The 13,901-nt window shown below is 43.7% G+C and overlaps 1 protein-coding gene across 1 annotated transcript in view; it reads right to left on the bottom strand.

Annotated features, from left to right (window-relative positions):
* Positions 1-3,906, bottom strand: part of CEP85L (centrosomal protein 85L) — a 123,198-nt gene extending 119,292 nt beyond the window's left edge. Inside the window, exon 1 of the mRNA XM_082481490.1 lies at positions 3,753-3,906. Coding sequence (XP_082337616.1) covers positions 3,753-3,801 — 49 coding nt within the window. The 5' untranslated portion in view covers positions 3,802-3,906. The remainder of the gene's footprint in view (positions 1-3,752) is intronic.
* Positions 3,907-13,901: the final 9,995 nt, after the last annotated feature.

The following is a 13,901-nucleotide window of genomic DNA, read 5'->3' as shown; positions in this document are numbered from 1 at the left end:
CTAGCCTGCAAAGACAAACATGCCTTCTCAAGATGTCCCGAGAGTTGTCACATCCCCAGCTGCAGACCTCCAACAGCAGAGCAATAAAACTTGTTACAGATATGAAACCATTGGATTTCTGTCCCCTCTCCACTCCAAAGGATGAAAAGGAGTGTCGTCATCCCCATCCTCCCCACCCCTGGCTGTGTTGTGAACCTGCCTGTGAACTCCATGGGTACCCCACGGAGGCAGCCTCCCCCGAGGCCTTACAATGTGTTGTGACCTTATTGCTGCTGACACTTTGACTGCGACTTCATTAAATAATCTGTCAGACCGACATGCATCATGATAACTGCCAACAAGGGTTAAGTAGGAGAATGCGGGTAACTTCTGGGATTTGCCTTACGAACAAATCACATTGCCAGGGCTCTAGGAGCAGAGGGATGCAGGCTACTATTTTTAGGGAGTGTCAATCACATCCATTTGAGCATTTTACTTCTAGTTTTCACCACTTCGTACTTTTGTCACCTAAACAGCTATTACAGGCCAAATTTCAGTAGTGGTCAACTACTGGTAATATTGGACAGTGGAGAGAAGCTTGACCAGAAGTGGCACAGTTAACTGAAAGTAATAAATACTTGTTACTACATTTTAAAGTGTGTTTGCTTCACTTTCCACAGGCATCTGTTGGACACACATAGCCTAACTGACTGACTTGACTGCATGGCCCAAGGAAAAACACACCTAGAGGAATATTTTCATAGTCTTAAAAGTTATTAACCAACTGTGCATCTCCAAGGACGTTCTAGATGAATAGGCAAAGGGTTTGAAATCCTGCATGTCCTTCACTGCAGTTATTTAAATTCCTGCAGCATAGTGGGTAACTGCTGTCTTTATTGTAGAGGTATAAATGATGCTGTAAGGTTTTCATAAACAGTTAAATGCGTACAAGAAGACTGAAAGACTTTAAGTCAACCATACACATTCCAAAAATAGCAATTTAATTTTTCAGGACAGGTACTGAGACTGTGAGAAGCTGAATTTATTTTGTATGGGCAGCAAACTTTGTCATTAAATCCACTGGTTAAACAAGCAGCACCTACCTAAAAAAAAAAACCTCAGCAGCATGCAAACAAGACAGCACATTATATTTTTTCAGAGAACACACTCCTATTGAACTGAAAAGCAAGAACAAGACTGAATAAAACTGAAGCCCACAAATTAAATACTCCCCAAGAAGTGTCCTTGCCTGCTCCATTTTAAGAAAATCAGAATTAATTTGCATATATTACTGAAAATCTGATAACTCCCACGTGTAAATAGTTACAGAAGTCTTCAGTAGGCACCTAGCTTTGTAAGGGAACTGTAAGATTTTTGAACAAAACGGGACTTCTAAATACCCATATCCATAGATAACTAAAATACAACTAGCAAAATAGAATGCTTTTCAGTAATAAACGCAGCTTAACAAGAATTCACAGTCATTAACTGATATTTAAAAGACAATCGAATCCACAGCAAGTAGTTGCCATTAAAGAATTAAACATATTTTGGCAAAAGAAAAATCCCTTCAGCTTGAAAAATAAAACCTTAAACTTCTGCTTCCTAGTAGGACTCTACCATTCTGCGATAAAATACTTTTCCCATGGACAGCTTCCTTCTCAAAAAAACCCGACGAAAATCTAATCTGGCAATAATAGAATAGCACGGGATCTTCATAGCCATCATCCTTTCATTAAAATGCCTGCATGGAGCTAATTAACTTCCTCTTCTTCAGAGGGATTATGAAGCCCACAAAACAACTTCCCAACTCTTTCAAAGTGAGACTGATGAAGGAACGGGCTACTATGCTGGAAATTATGGTGCAGAGATCATATCTCAAGGTTAAAACTTTATCTACTTGCTTTCTAACTAACCACCACCTTCTGTTAGTCTATCTTGTCTCTAACTTGAGATTCTTCTACAAGTTTTGCTAGCTTTATACTTCCACTGCTTACAGATAAATGTATATTTTGAACTTCATACTGACCGTAAGTATTAAAGAGGGGATGGGGGAAAAAAGAAAAGCAATATACAAAATCAGTTCTCAAATCTTAGACAATTTTGACAAGCAAAAGTAAAACATTTATCCAATAACTGACTGATCAGAACTGCTGACAAATTCAACACAGTGCGAAAACACTTTATTTGACCCCAAACAGAAGGGATAACACCGTAGCAAATGGCAAAATCCAAAGTTTTCTGAAACAAATGTAAAAATTAGTGTCAACAATCTTTATAACGGTCTGAAGTATAGTGCCAGTACATGCTTGTGATAAAACCTTAGAATATTCTTGCCCTAAACACAAATAATCAATTGAAACACCCAAAATTCCTGCAGTTGCCATCAAACTAACTGAAATCTCTGCACCTAGCAAGCTGTAGCACAAAGATAATGTAACTCAATTCTTCTGCGGGAAGCGTTAAAAAAAAAAAAAAAAAAAAACACAAAACAAAAACCTGACAACACTTCAACAAGGCAAACGTGTTATACATAGAAATTAATAACTTAATAATAGCACAGAAAAAAGGAACAATGTCTTCTTTCACACTATGGGGACTGAACATTAGACTCCTTGTAGAGATTGAGGCAGCTGCTGAGAACGTCTTAGCAGCTCTTGTATTTGCAAGAAAAACCCTGTCAGTAGAAAGGAAAACAATCCTGCCATTTAAATATGTCAACTAACTGCATACGCATTATGCAGTCGTATTTTGCAATCCCAAAATTAAAACATGAACCCAAATTTCTGAAGGAAGAAAAAAAAAAAATGATTCCAACAGTTAAAAAATTATTCCAACATTTGTAACAACAGAGCCAAACCACAGACTGCCACAGTGATCAATTGCCTCAATAAGTCAAAACATCACAAAACACGTGCAGGAACTCTTGCCAGAGTAAAGCAGGTGATACAGTCGGTAACATTTCCAAACCCTGAAAAGGGCATCCAAAAGAGGGGGTGCCTAGCCTTACCTGCCCAAAAGTAAAAGCTCTGCCACGAATTCACCCCTTTCCCCCCCTCCCAGTTTTGACAGCCTTTACGGCTGAAAGTCAGCCCAGGGCTCGCAGATAGGATGTCTCCCCAGTAACGACCCAACTCCAAGCGTACAATTTCAGCGTATCCCTGCCAACCCGCAGCAACCGGGTTCTAATTAATCCAGAGACAGAGAAGCGGGGAGAGAAGGGGGGAGGGGGGGGAGGAATAGGACTCGACCGATTTCTTGCAGTCTACATTTAAAACCAAAAGCATAAAGGGAAGCGCGATTCCAGCCTCTGCCTAAGGATCTGCTAACAAAAAGGAGGGGAGGGAGAGGGTAAACCCAAACCAAGAAAACGGATTATGTGGGTTAACATCAGTTTTTATCATCCGCTGTAGGGTCCAGCTCAGGGAACACAGAGCCCCCCCACGCCGGACGGACGGCCCGACGCCGCCGCCTCGGCCCCGGTAGGGGCCGAGGCGGCGGCGGCGGCGGCGGCGTCGGGACGGCCCCCGCGCCCACTCCGTGAGGCCCCACCGCCACGTCCCCCCTCACAGAGCCGGGCGGGGAGAGAGCTGCTCCCTCAGACGTTTCTGTGGGGAGCCGGGAGCGAGCCGAGCCGGGGGATAAGGAGAGAGGCCCGGCCCGGCCCGCCCCACCGCCGCTGCCCCACCGCGGCGGGGCCCTTGTGACTCACACACACACCCGCCTCATCCCCTTCCCGCCCCGCCGGCGGCGGGGCCGCGGGGGCTCCTTACCCGCCTTGTAGCCGCGGAAGCCGAGCTGGGGGTGCAGCCCGCCCCACATCGTGCCGGGCCGGACTTCGGAGGGCCGCCGCTCTCCGGCAGCGGCGGCGCGGAGCTGCGCGCTCTTCGGCGGGCGGCCGCGGCCCGGATGGCGAGGGGGGGAGACGGCGGCTCCCGCTGCCGAGGGCGGTTAGCGGGGAGCTGCTGCTGCCGCCACGGCGGCGGGGGCTGCTGCCTGCCCCAGGGACGCCGCAGCCATAGTGCCGGGCCGCGGAGAGCGGTGGAACCTCGCCGCTCCCCCCGCCGGAGACAAAACTTGCTTTATTGCGCTGCCGCCGCCGCCTGCCTCTCCGGCGCTGGGAGCGGGGCGGGGACAGGGGCGGGAGCCCCGCAGATGCTGCCGCCGCCGCTGCTGCTGCTGCAGCCGCCGCTGCTTGGGGATGAGCCGCTTGCATAACCCGGCCCACGGGGAGGGGGCGCGGGGCGAACGGACGCGGAGGGCGACTCCGTCCGGCCCGGCCCGATCCGCAGGCCGCGGCCCCGCCGCTCCCCCGCAGCACCCGGCCGGTTGGCCCCCGCGCCCCGCTCGGTCCCCGCTGGGGCCGCGGAGGCGGTTTGGGCGCTCCCGGTGGCCTCCGGGTTGTTAACTTACTCGTGGGGCCGCCCCCGAGGCCGCCCGGCGGGGATGAGCCCCCGGCGGGACCCGCGGTTCCCGTCCGCTCCACCCGGGGTCGGGGAAGGCGCCGGTTAGCAACGGCGCGTAACCGTCATCGGGGAAACCACCTAATTGAAAGCACTTAATTGGGTATGAAGATAATTGGTAAAGGAAAGCGAAATGGCTTACTCCAGAATCACGGCATTTGAAATACCCAAGGCCCGTAGGTGCGGAGTTTATAATAAAAATCACAATTTTCCTGTACTTTTGGTTTAGTAAGAAAACGATGTGGAAAGAAAGAAGAATCGTATAGTTCATTTGAACGACCGCTTCGACTGAAAGATCCTCCGTATCGTCATGAAGTGTACGCCACAGGACTGGAAACAAAATGCTCCTGTCAGCAGGAATAGAAACCCAGCAAGAGTTTTCCCCAGTTCCCCCCCCTTCCCCGGGCCGCTCTGGGTCTGCTCCAAATACTTCAAGAGATAATTCTGCAATAGCAGCCGTCGCGCTACTGTTGTTTGCAACTGCAGTGGTCCCCGTTGTAAACTGCCTTCTGAACAAGTGTACCCTGACTCGATCAGCACTGTCAGGCAAAAACAAAGAGAAGGAGAAAATACATGGACAGCTTCTAACTTCAGTGTAACCGTCCCAAAATTACAAAACGCACCACCACTGAGACAGAAAGCAAGGCTTTAGGTGGCATTGCAGAGTGATGGACATTACAGCTTAGGGAGGCGAGGTGAAACCGGAGCAGCTCTGTGTTCAATCAATAAATAAAATCTGTGTTCAAACACTTCCTGCTGACCTGATGCATTTTTAATTAGTAGCTGATGATCACAGAATAGCTTTTATCTCTTTGGAAAGTTATATTTCAGCACAAGTCATATTTTATTTATGCCTAGCTAATGTACTCAGTAAAAGAGGCCTCAGAAGTACTGGAATGAGCATGTAGAAATGCTGCATATTGTTATGTCATTCTCTTTCTCATCCATCTAAAGTCCTTACGTACTCACTGAAGACCTGACACAACATGCATTCCTCACCAGCTCATTTTAACTATGGAGCATAACTGTAGGTGTTTCGTAGGTAAAGCTGTAGAAACACAGGCTTCAAAAAGTTACTAAATAAAGAATAAAACCCCGAAATATTAAAACTCTGTGAGATCCTGTCAAAACCTGCAGGCTGTTGCTAGAGGTTCTCTGAATGATGAAAGGTTGGAAGCCTTTTCAACCACAAATACTGGCTTAGAGTAGAAGACCAACACAGGAAAATAAATTATTGTTAATAACACGTCAGTGAAATTGTCCAGCCTTTCAAACCCTGAAGCCAACTTCAATACTGCGGAAAGTTACAAGAGCATGGGAGGTAAACACGAATATAGGAAGAAAAGCTAAAGTATCTTGCAAAACGCTCAAGATCAAGAAACATGTAAACAGCTTAGTTCGAGACCTTTTTAAAGGACTTGTCTGCGTGTAACATTTGTTGCATGCGATTTTGTTCAATAAGCATGTGTACTTAGCATATTTACAGGAGGACGCAGTGAGCTGTGAGGAAGCTGAATATCAAGAAGGGGAAGGCATCTAGCAGTAGGCGAAGAGGAAAATTACTTCATCACTGCTGAGCTCTGGAGTTTGTGATGCTGCCCCATAATGCAGCTGCAAGAATCCAGAGGCATATCACGACCCCAGAGAGCTGCATGCCTGGAAGAGGTGTTGTGATAACAGCTCGTCCATCTCCTAATAAATGTCACTGCAGTGTTTTTGTGTACCTTGGTATTGCCATGAATGGAAGCTTTGCCATTTCCTATGTATCTCCTGTCTACACATGAACAATACCACAGAGGGGAAAAAAAAACAGATAAAATGGCCAAGATGAGGGTGGCAGAACACAACCGGGTAGTCTCGCAGAATCACCTCTGACAGCAGCACCATGTCTTCCAAGCCATCCCCACTGGGGCATCTGTGCTTGGACACTGCTACTGCTCAGAGCAGAAAGAAAAAAAAAAAAAAAGCGTGCTTAAATTTAAGGAATCAGATAACAGAACCTGAGATATGTTCATCCTTTTGGTTGGATTTTAAGTCATTTTAATAGAAACTGAATGTAATTAGTAAAGCTTTTTTCGCTATGAATAACCTCGGTTAATCTGTCTGGAAACCAGGCCAAACTGAAGCCAGTAGTTTTGTTCTATAAATAAATTTAACTTGTTAATGCTTTATTCACTATCCAGCAATCTTTTACATCTACAGTCTGCTTATGTACACAGTTATAGACTGGGAGCAGTATTTGTTTTAGATTTTCAAAAAACCTCTTGAAAAAGCATACTAGCTGGCTTGGACCTCCTGCAGAGATGAATTTGTGCTATATAATGCTGCTGAAGCAAGCCTCTACTTTCACATGGATCTCAGCCTGGCAATGCAGTGGGCCCTGGCGACATCAAGGCCCCTGTCTTAACCAGTCTCTGTTGTCCCACCTCCGAGGCCCAACCGTGCAGAGCTGGTGGGTGGTACTGGCTCTGGTCCATTCTACATGCATTTGTCCCTCTGCGCCTAATGGAGCCTACCTACACTAAGATGACTTGCATTAGCTTATCACCACTTAACATCTCTTAGGTTGGTAAGAATTAGGAGCGTGGCAATCTGTCTTCCAGTATTGCCCCACTCAAGAGGGGTATAAATGTCTCAATACTCATAGAAAAGGGCAGCGTGGTACGAGGGAATGCTCATGTAACCTTACATGTGAATCAATGGTAAGTGGAAACAGCCTGCATCCTCACATAATTGCTGTGAAATGTGATGCTCCAGACAATGAAGGGACTCGAGTTCTTATTGTCTGAAAAGCCTTCTCCCCACCTCTTTACTCAGGATCTTCTGACACAAACTCTACCCTCTTGGCAGGATCAACAAAGAAAAATAACAATAGAAAGTAACAGCTTAGGCATTGGTACGAGGCAGATGCTGTCTCATCAATGTCAATTGCAGCCCATCTTACCCAAGGGTTTGTGATCTATTTCCAGGTTGAGAAATCACATCTCTTTTTTTTTTTTTTTTTCCCTGAGTACAAACATAATGCTCTAAATGGAATTAAGCTGAAGCATAACCACTGAAAGCAGCATTTTTCTTTGATTAAAGCCAGAAATGCATTCAATATTTATTCTACACACTTGCTTTCACATTTAACAGAATTAAAAGATTATTAAAAAAACCCAAATGCTAAAGAGCTAAACATTGTTCCAAGAGAATGCAGGCTATTTCCCCTATCTAATTAAGACATCAAGCATGTGTGCATTCTATCAAAAAGCAACAGCGACATTTCTGTAAGCACATCTATATTGTAAATGACTTTGAAATTAAAATGACAAATTTTCAGTTACTGAGTTGCTTCACTAAGTACAGAAATCCTTTTCTTCCACCTACAACTTTTTCAGTCGAACACGGTGTCCTAGCAAAGTCTAAGCAGCCTCCAAGAAATCTTAGAGTAATTCCGCCTGCTTTGCAAAAAATAACTATGCATGTTACGAAGCGAGATGTTAAACAATATTGGGTGGCACTGTAATTAAGATCAGATTAGGTTACCTAATAAAGTGCACCCCTGCTGGTAGGGGCAGGCTGGCCTACAAAAGACTGAAATGTTCCACTAAAAGTACATTGCTTTCACTGCATTAACAATAAACTGTGTCCCCTAATAGCTGCAAAGCAGGCATCATGAAATAACGTGGTGCGTGCAATGTTTTTATTTTTGCCTTTTCTACAAGCAAATGAGAGTGGATGTCTTTCACAAAGGAGAACAAATTGATACTGATTTGAATCTGCTTTGCCCTGCGCTTTCGGTAACAGCTTATATCGTGAGAGAGAATAAAAGCTAGCCAACTTGTTGCAACCATAGCTATGGTTTATTACCAGCCTCCTGAAATTTCTGATTCTTCTTCATGTTCCAGGTTTCAGAATCAGATTTTCACCTGAGAACCTCAGCCTGAAAATAGTGTCATTTACATCATTGCTAGAAGACCCTTGGGAGTCAGGGGGTTTACATGGTTCGTTAGTGGTGGGTGGGACAAATTTTTTTTTGTCATATGATTTTAAAATAAAGCTAAAAGATTTACATAAACTCTGTGTCACCGCAGGAAGAAGAACATATGCAGGGGGTGGGATCCAGTGGCATCTAGCCAGTAGCTTGTGAAGATAATCAGGAATTTCCAAGGTGTGTTTTTTTCAAGGGGAAAATTTTGAGTTCTGCATTCTACCTTCTCTTTTTTTCATCCCCTCCTCTCCCAAAGGCAGTGGGAAAGTAGGGCAAATACAAATTACTTGGGAGGGGATGGAGAGAATACATAAAAACCTATAGGCTGCAGGAAGGGCTGCTTCTCCCAGGTGTCCAGGGTTGGCTCCTAACACATTTAAGAGCCAGACTGCCTGTACCCGAGCAGCAAGCCGCTTCCCCTAGCCCTGGGAGGACTCACTAACATATCTAACTTCCTTTCAGGACATAATACTTCAACAAAAAATATTTTTTTGAAATTCCTTTTCCTGCTTGTGCTGCATGACTTTTTCACAATCTCTCCAGTTCTCTTGTTCTTGAGCCCGCTAGAGTCACCTTCACTTTCTATGAACACATGACCTGATTTTAGGAGCACCCATCCTTTTTTTTTTTTTCTCCCAGTAGGTCTAGCTGTAAATCCTCTTGAGAGAGAGGACTGAGACCTCTTGGTGATATTCTATATCTGTTATGATGCTGAAACATCTGATGAAGGCCATATTTGGGACCTATTGCAGTCTAGAGGCTTCTTTGTAACAATTAATAAAAAATTATAATTTGGTACTTTATAAAGTATTGTTTGGTATTCTTCTGAGAGAAGGACCAGCAAAATGAAGAAAATGAAGTCATGATATAACTGTGCTACCAGTCATCAGACCAGGCAGGCACAATTCACGTCCAAAATGGCTGTACCAAACCCCTTTCAATTTGGGATTATCAAAATACTGAACTTTTTGTGTTTAATTTTCCATGCTAAAGCCTAAGAAGCCCCAGCAGTGCTGCAGTTTAGGTTTTCAATCCGACTGGCACTGGCAATGCTTCAGTTTTTAGAGTGGACAAGTTACTTCAAGGCAGTCTTCTTTCACTCCATGTTATACACAAACAAATGAGTGCAGAAGGATAAAGCATTTGATGATGCCGCTATACGATAATTTGCAGATTTTTTCTAAGCCTCTTTATATAGCTTAAACTCAGATGTGAAGTAACTGCCATATTAGAAGCACAAAACAGCATTTCACCTGACCTGTTTAAAACCTGCCTGCTTCAAAGGTTAATCAAAAAGCATCCCCCTTGTATGCAGTCACTGAAACAAAGGATCAGACGGTGCACCGAGGTGCCCTGCTCCATCTCCACCTTGGCGCGGACAGGAATAAATCCCGTTTTCCTTTTGCAACAAATCCCCCCACCAAATTCTATAACTTTTGAGAAATACAGTATTTAAAACTACAAGTGATTGTGTACAGGAAGGCCAAACACACTAGAGCACAGCCAGCCAGCGATACAACATTGTGTTAATACTTGGAAATTTCTTTCAAATGGCCATCATTATCTGATTATAGCCTGACATATGCAGTTTGTTTACTCCAAGTCAGAAATACAACCTATGAACATTACCAGACAGAAAATTATCTGGTCACTTGTGTTCGAGCCAAACCCGCTATTGCTGCAAAGGGATGAAATTTCAGTAAAGTCAATGGAGTTGTGCCAGCGCTCGGTTTAGTCAGCTCAGTGCTGTCATATGCCCATATGTAGAAGTCTGATGGAAAAATTTATTTCATGCTTTGACTATAAATACGATTAACTTTGTGAAGCTCCCCGCCTCGTTTTTTTCTCCATTGACTTTTATTCCACAAAAATCACTGACATACTGATTTTACAATCATTCACTACTATATACTATAATAATGTATCAGTATTACAATACTTTTTGTTTTCTCTCAGCAGTGAGAGGTCCATGCCTAAAACGATGGGGTATTCGATGCTGGTGGAATAAAATCCAGTTTAAAAGGACACTTTTAGACTCACCCAGCACACCCCCTGCAGATGTCTCAGAAGCAGCCCACTCCTGGTACCATGCACAAGGGCCAGCAGCCGTCAATCATGGCACTGCTGGGAACTTCCCGGTGTGCAGGATTGGCAGCCTGAGAAAACACTCTCTGGGTTTCTTATGCCTGAGACCGCAAAGCACAGTTTGCTTATACCATGAGCTTCGTATCCTTCAGTCTTTTTAATAACATTCTCACATTAAACTGATAAACATATATATATTAGCATACACTTTTTTATACAAATGACTGAAATGCAGAAAGTGGACTGTACTAGTTTGCACTGACCACAGCGCCCATCAGATTTTTTTCATGGGACCTCAGGGTTAGTATATGACTTACCATACGAATCCACCACAGTATCCTTAGACTGTTTTGCTTTTGACTTAAAATTATCAGAGACAACAGTGTTTACTAAAAGTAACTTTGTGACTCTGGCTTGGCTGCAAGATCATTGTCTCGTATTCTACTTTTAACACATTGCTTGAGTGACCAAATTGATCTGGGAGGCATTTTAGTAAACATGCAACCTGATCTTTGGTCACAGAGAAAACAAGAAATGGGGCTTCTAAGTGAGCATGTAACTTCAAATGTACGTAAATAAGAGAAGCATAGAAGTTTAAGTATTGCTGCTTGAATTGTTGGGGACTTTCCCACTAATTTAGGAATCCCATGGTTTAAGAATTGCACATCATGTAGTGCACCGGCGTACCATTCTAACATCTCAAATAAGAATATCTGGTTAAGTCAATTAAAAACTAATTGAAGAAACATAATTACAATTTTCTGGTTGATGCAGGACATGTACGGTACAAATGTATGGTACAAATATGCTCTATACTTTGACCACTAGTTCTCAGCATTACGATGTTCTGAGCCAAGCATCAGAAGGTCAACCCAGAACATGGCACCATCCCCCTACCTTCTGAAGGAAGACTGATTGACATCTCTTCACAAGGTAAGTGGCTTGAACCACCCAAATGAAATGCATTAGTGGGAAGAGATAAATAGCCTATCTCACAGTTTGGAACTGGCTGCATCCTTACAAAACAACGTTATGTATATGCTCCCAGTGTGAAAATTACAAAGAGCAAAAAATATACTGAAACAGGACACGACAAGCAGTGCAGGAAGCTGAAACGGACAGCAGCTAATATGCATTAAAAAAATGCAAGAAGCAGTCATGCACAAGACTCCCATCTGCAAACTATTCCAGTGAATGAATGCTCCATGAAGTCGATTCATTCACGGAAGTCCTTGCTGGAAGCCACCACTAAGCTTACATTACGTTAGCCTTTCCTGATCTTGGTCCTCCTGGACACATACCCAGCAGTCACCATGACAAGATCTTTGCTTAGGGCAGCCACTATGGTTAAAAGATAGAACAGAAAAATGAGAAAGAAATTAAAAGGAAACAAACCGCTGTAGTAAAGTATCCTTTAATGCTGGCAAATATTACTTCTCTTTCACTTCTGTGTTTGAAGATAATTGCTGCAAGGATAAGCTAACACAATTTGGATTAAAAACACAGGAAAAACATGTATTTTGCATTGTATTAAGGGCCACATATTCCAAACCCACAAAATTTGCTCAATTTATGTGTTACTGCTTTCAGATGTTACTGATATGCAAGAACGCATAAGGTTAAAACATAAATATGTGACCTCTGAAGGGTGACTCTAATAGACCTCTAAAGTAACCTGAAAGATCTCAACCCTATAAGTGTGTAACAAACTCTAAAAGCAGAACATAATCAAAGAATAATATCTACTGAGTGCTATATATCCTTGAGCTTATATATGTCATTTTAAGTAAACCAGTCTCCCTTGCACAGAGATAAGAAAACTGAGCTGTGTAAAACAAAAACTACCAACTATTTTACTTGAGTCTATATTTAGAATTTGCTGCGTCGTGCTTTAAGTGCTGAAACTGCATCTACAGAAGCATTAAAAAATCACTAGAAAAAAATGTCATCATGAGGCACACTGAATGTTCAGAACAAAGCTTCACCTTGCAAGATTTCCACATCAGTTCTGAAGCACAAAAAAAATTCTAAAATTCAGATGAATTATCAACATTTTGTTGTGAGCTCTTGAAGTGTGCCATCACAAACAAAACACGACCTATTGCAAATTCAAATTTGGGTGAACACAGATGTAAATAAAATGTTGGCAGTTTAGTTCCTTCTTTTAAAAGAACGGGTAAGTCAATAAATACAGTAACTTCCGTTGGGGTAGGAAGTCAATTTATGAGCCAAGTTGGATCAAACAGATCCAACTATCTAGTCTGAGAGGCTGCGAGCTGTGTTTCTTTATCCAATGAAGTCCCTAATTTTCCCTCACTGGGTTTTTTAGCATAATCTTCCATACGATTTTTAAATATAATTTTGCATGAAGTATATCTAGGTACTCAAACCGGACCATATGGTAAGAGACTGCTTTGCTAAAGACTCATTCATTTAAAATACAAGCGAGCAGTCACTGAAACGGACTGTCTTGAAGAGTCCTGATGAACCATATCCACAGCTGGTCACAAAAATCCTTTCTGCGACCCCAAGTAGCGACTGCAATATAGGGTTTTACTGCCCCTGGACCTCAGCCACGTCAGACATTTCCACAACATGTGGCATGGGGTGCGTACAGCAGGTCCTCCTTGCCTGATGGTGTTTCCATACGGAGCAGCACAATGCAGGCTTACAAGCTCCCTGATACGCTATGGTCGATTTATCAAAAAAGGGGCAGAGACAAGAGTTAGTGGTGTGGTGCAGAAGAGGGCTCGGGCTCGGGGTTCCCGTGGCTCTGGTCTGTGGGGAGACGCTGCTTGACACACCTGCAGGGTCCCCAAACCCACTTGCAAAGGCTTGAAAAGTAACCCATTGACTGACTGGACCTCAGCACTGACTCTACTGATTATATACAGGACGAATAAGTACATTAGGACTGTAGAACAAATTATCCAATTAGCTGTGCAACTTAATCGCATGGTTTACCATCCCAGAAGACCACATTTTTGAAGGAACTTGGGGTCAGGTCTTCCCAAGCCCTTGTCCTCCCATATGGTGAGCTCTTTGCAAAATCCACCTGAGACAGAGTGGGGCCGTTCGGCAAAGAACAAAAAGCCAGATTTCTGGATGTGTTCTTCCCCCCCACCCCCTCATCAGCTCTCTTTATATATACAAAGCTAGCTCCATAGAATTTCCTGAGATTTGACAGTTGGTCACGCTGTTACAAATTTAACAGAAGGATGGCAGACTTAGCTGGGCTTACTGCTTGGCACAGGAAAGAGGGAGACCTGCCCCTATAAACACGTCACGGCGTCAGCAAGTAGCATTTGCTGGACGAGAAATGAGCGTGATGCAGGTCTGCCCCCGTTCAGTACACACAACACAAACCCTTTCATCATATTTCAGCTTTGATGCAGGCACTG

This window comes from Vanellus vanellus (genome assembly GCF_965231255.1).
Source record: "Vanellus vanellus genome assembly, chromosome: 3".
Lineage (NCBI taxonomy): Eukaryota > Metazoa > Chordata > Aves > Charadriiformes > Charadriidae > Vanellus > Vanellus vanellus.
Note: the sequence above shows the minus strand (reverse complement) of the source record. Positions and strands in the feature narration are given on the sequence as shown.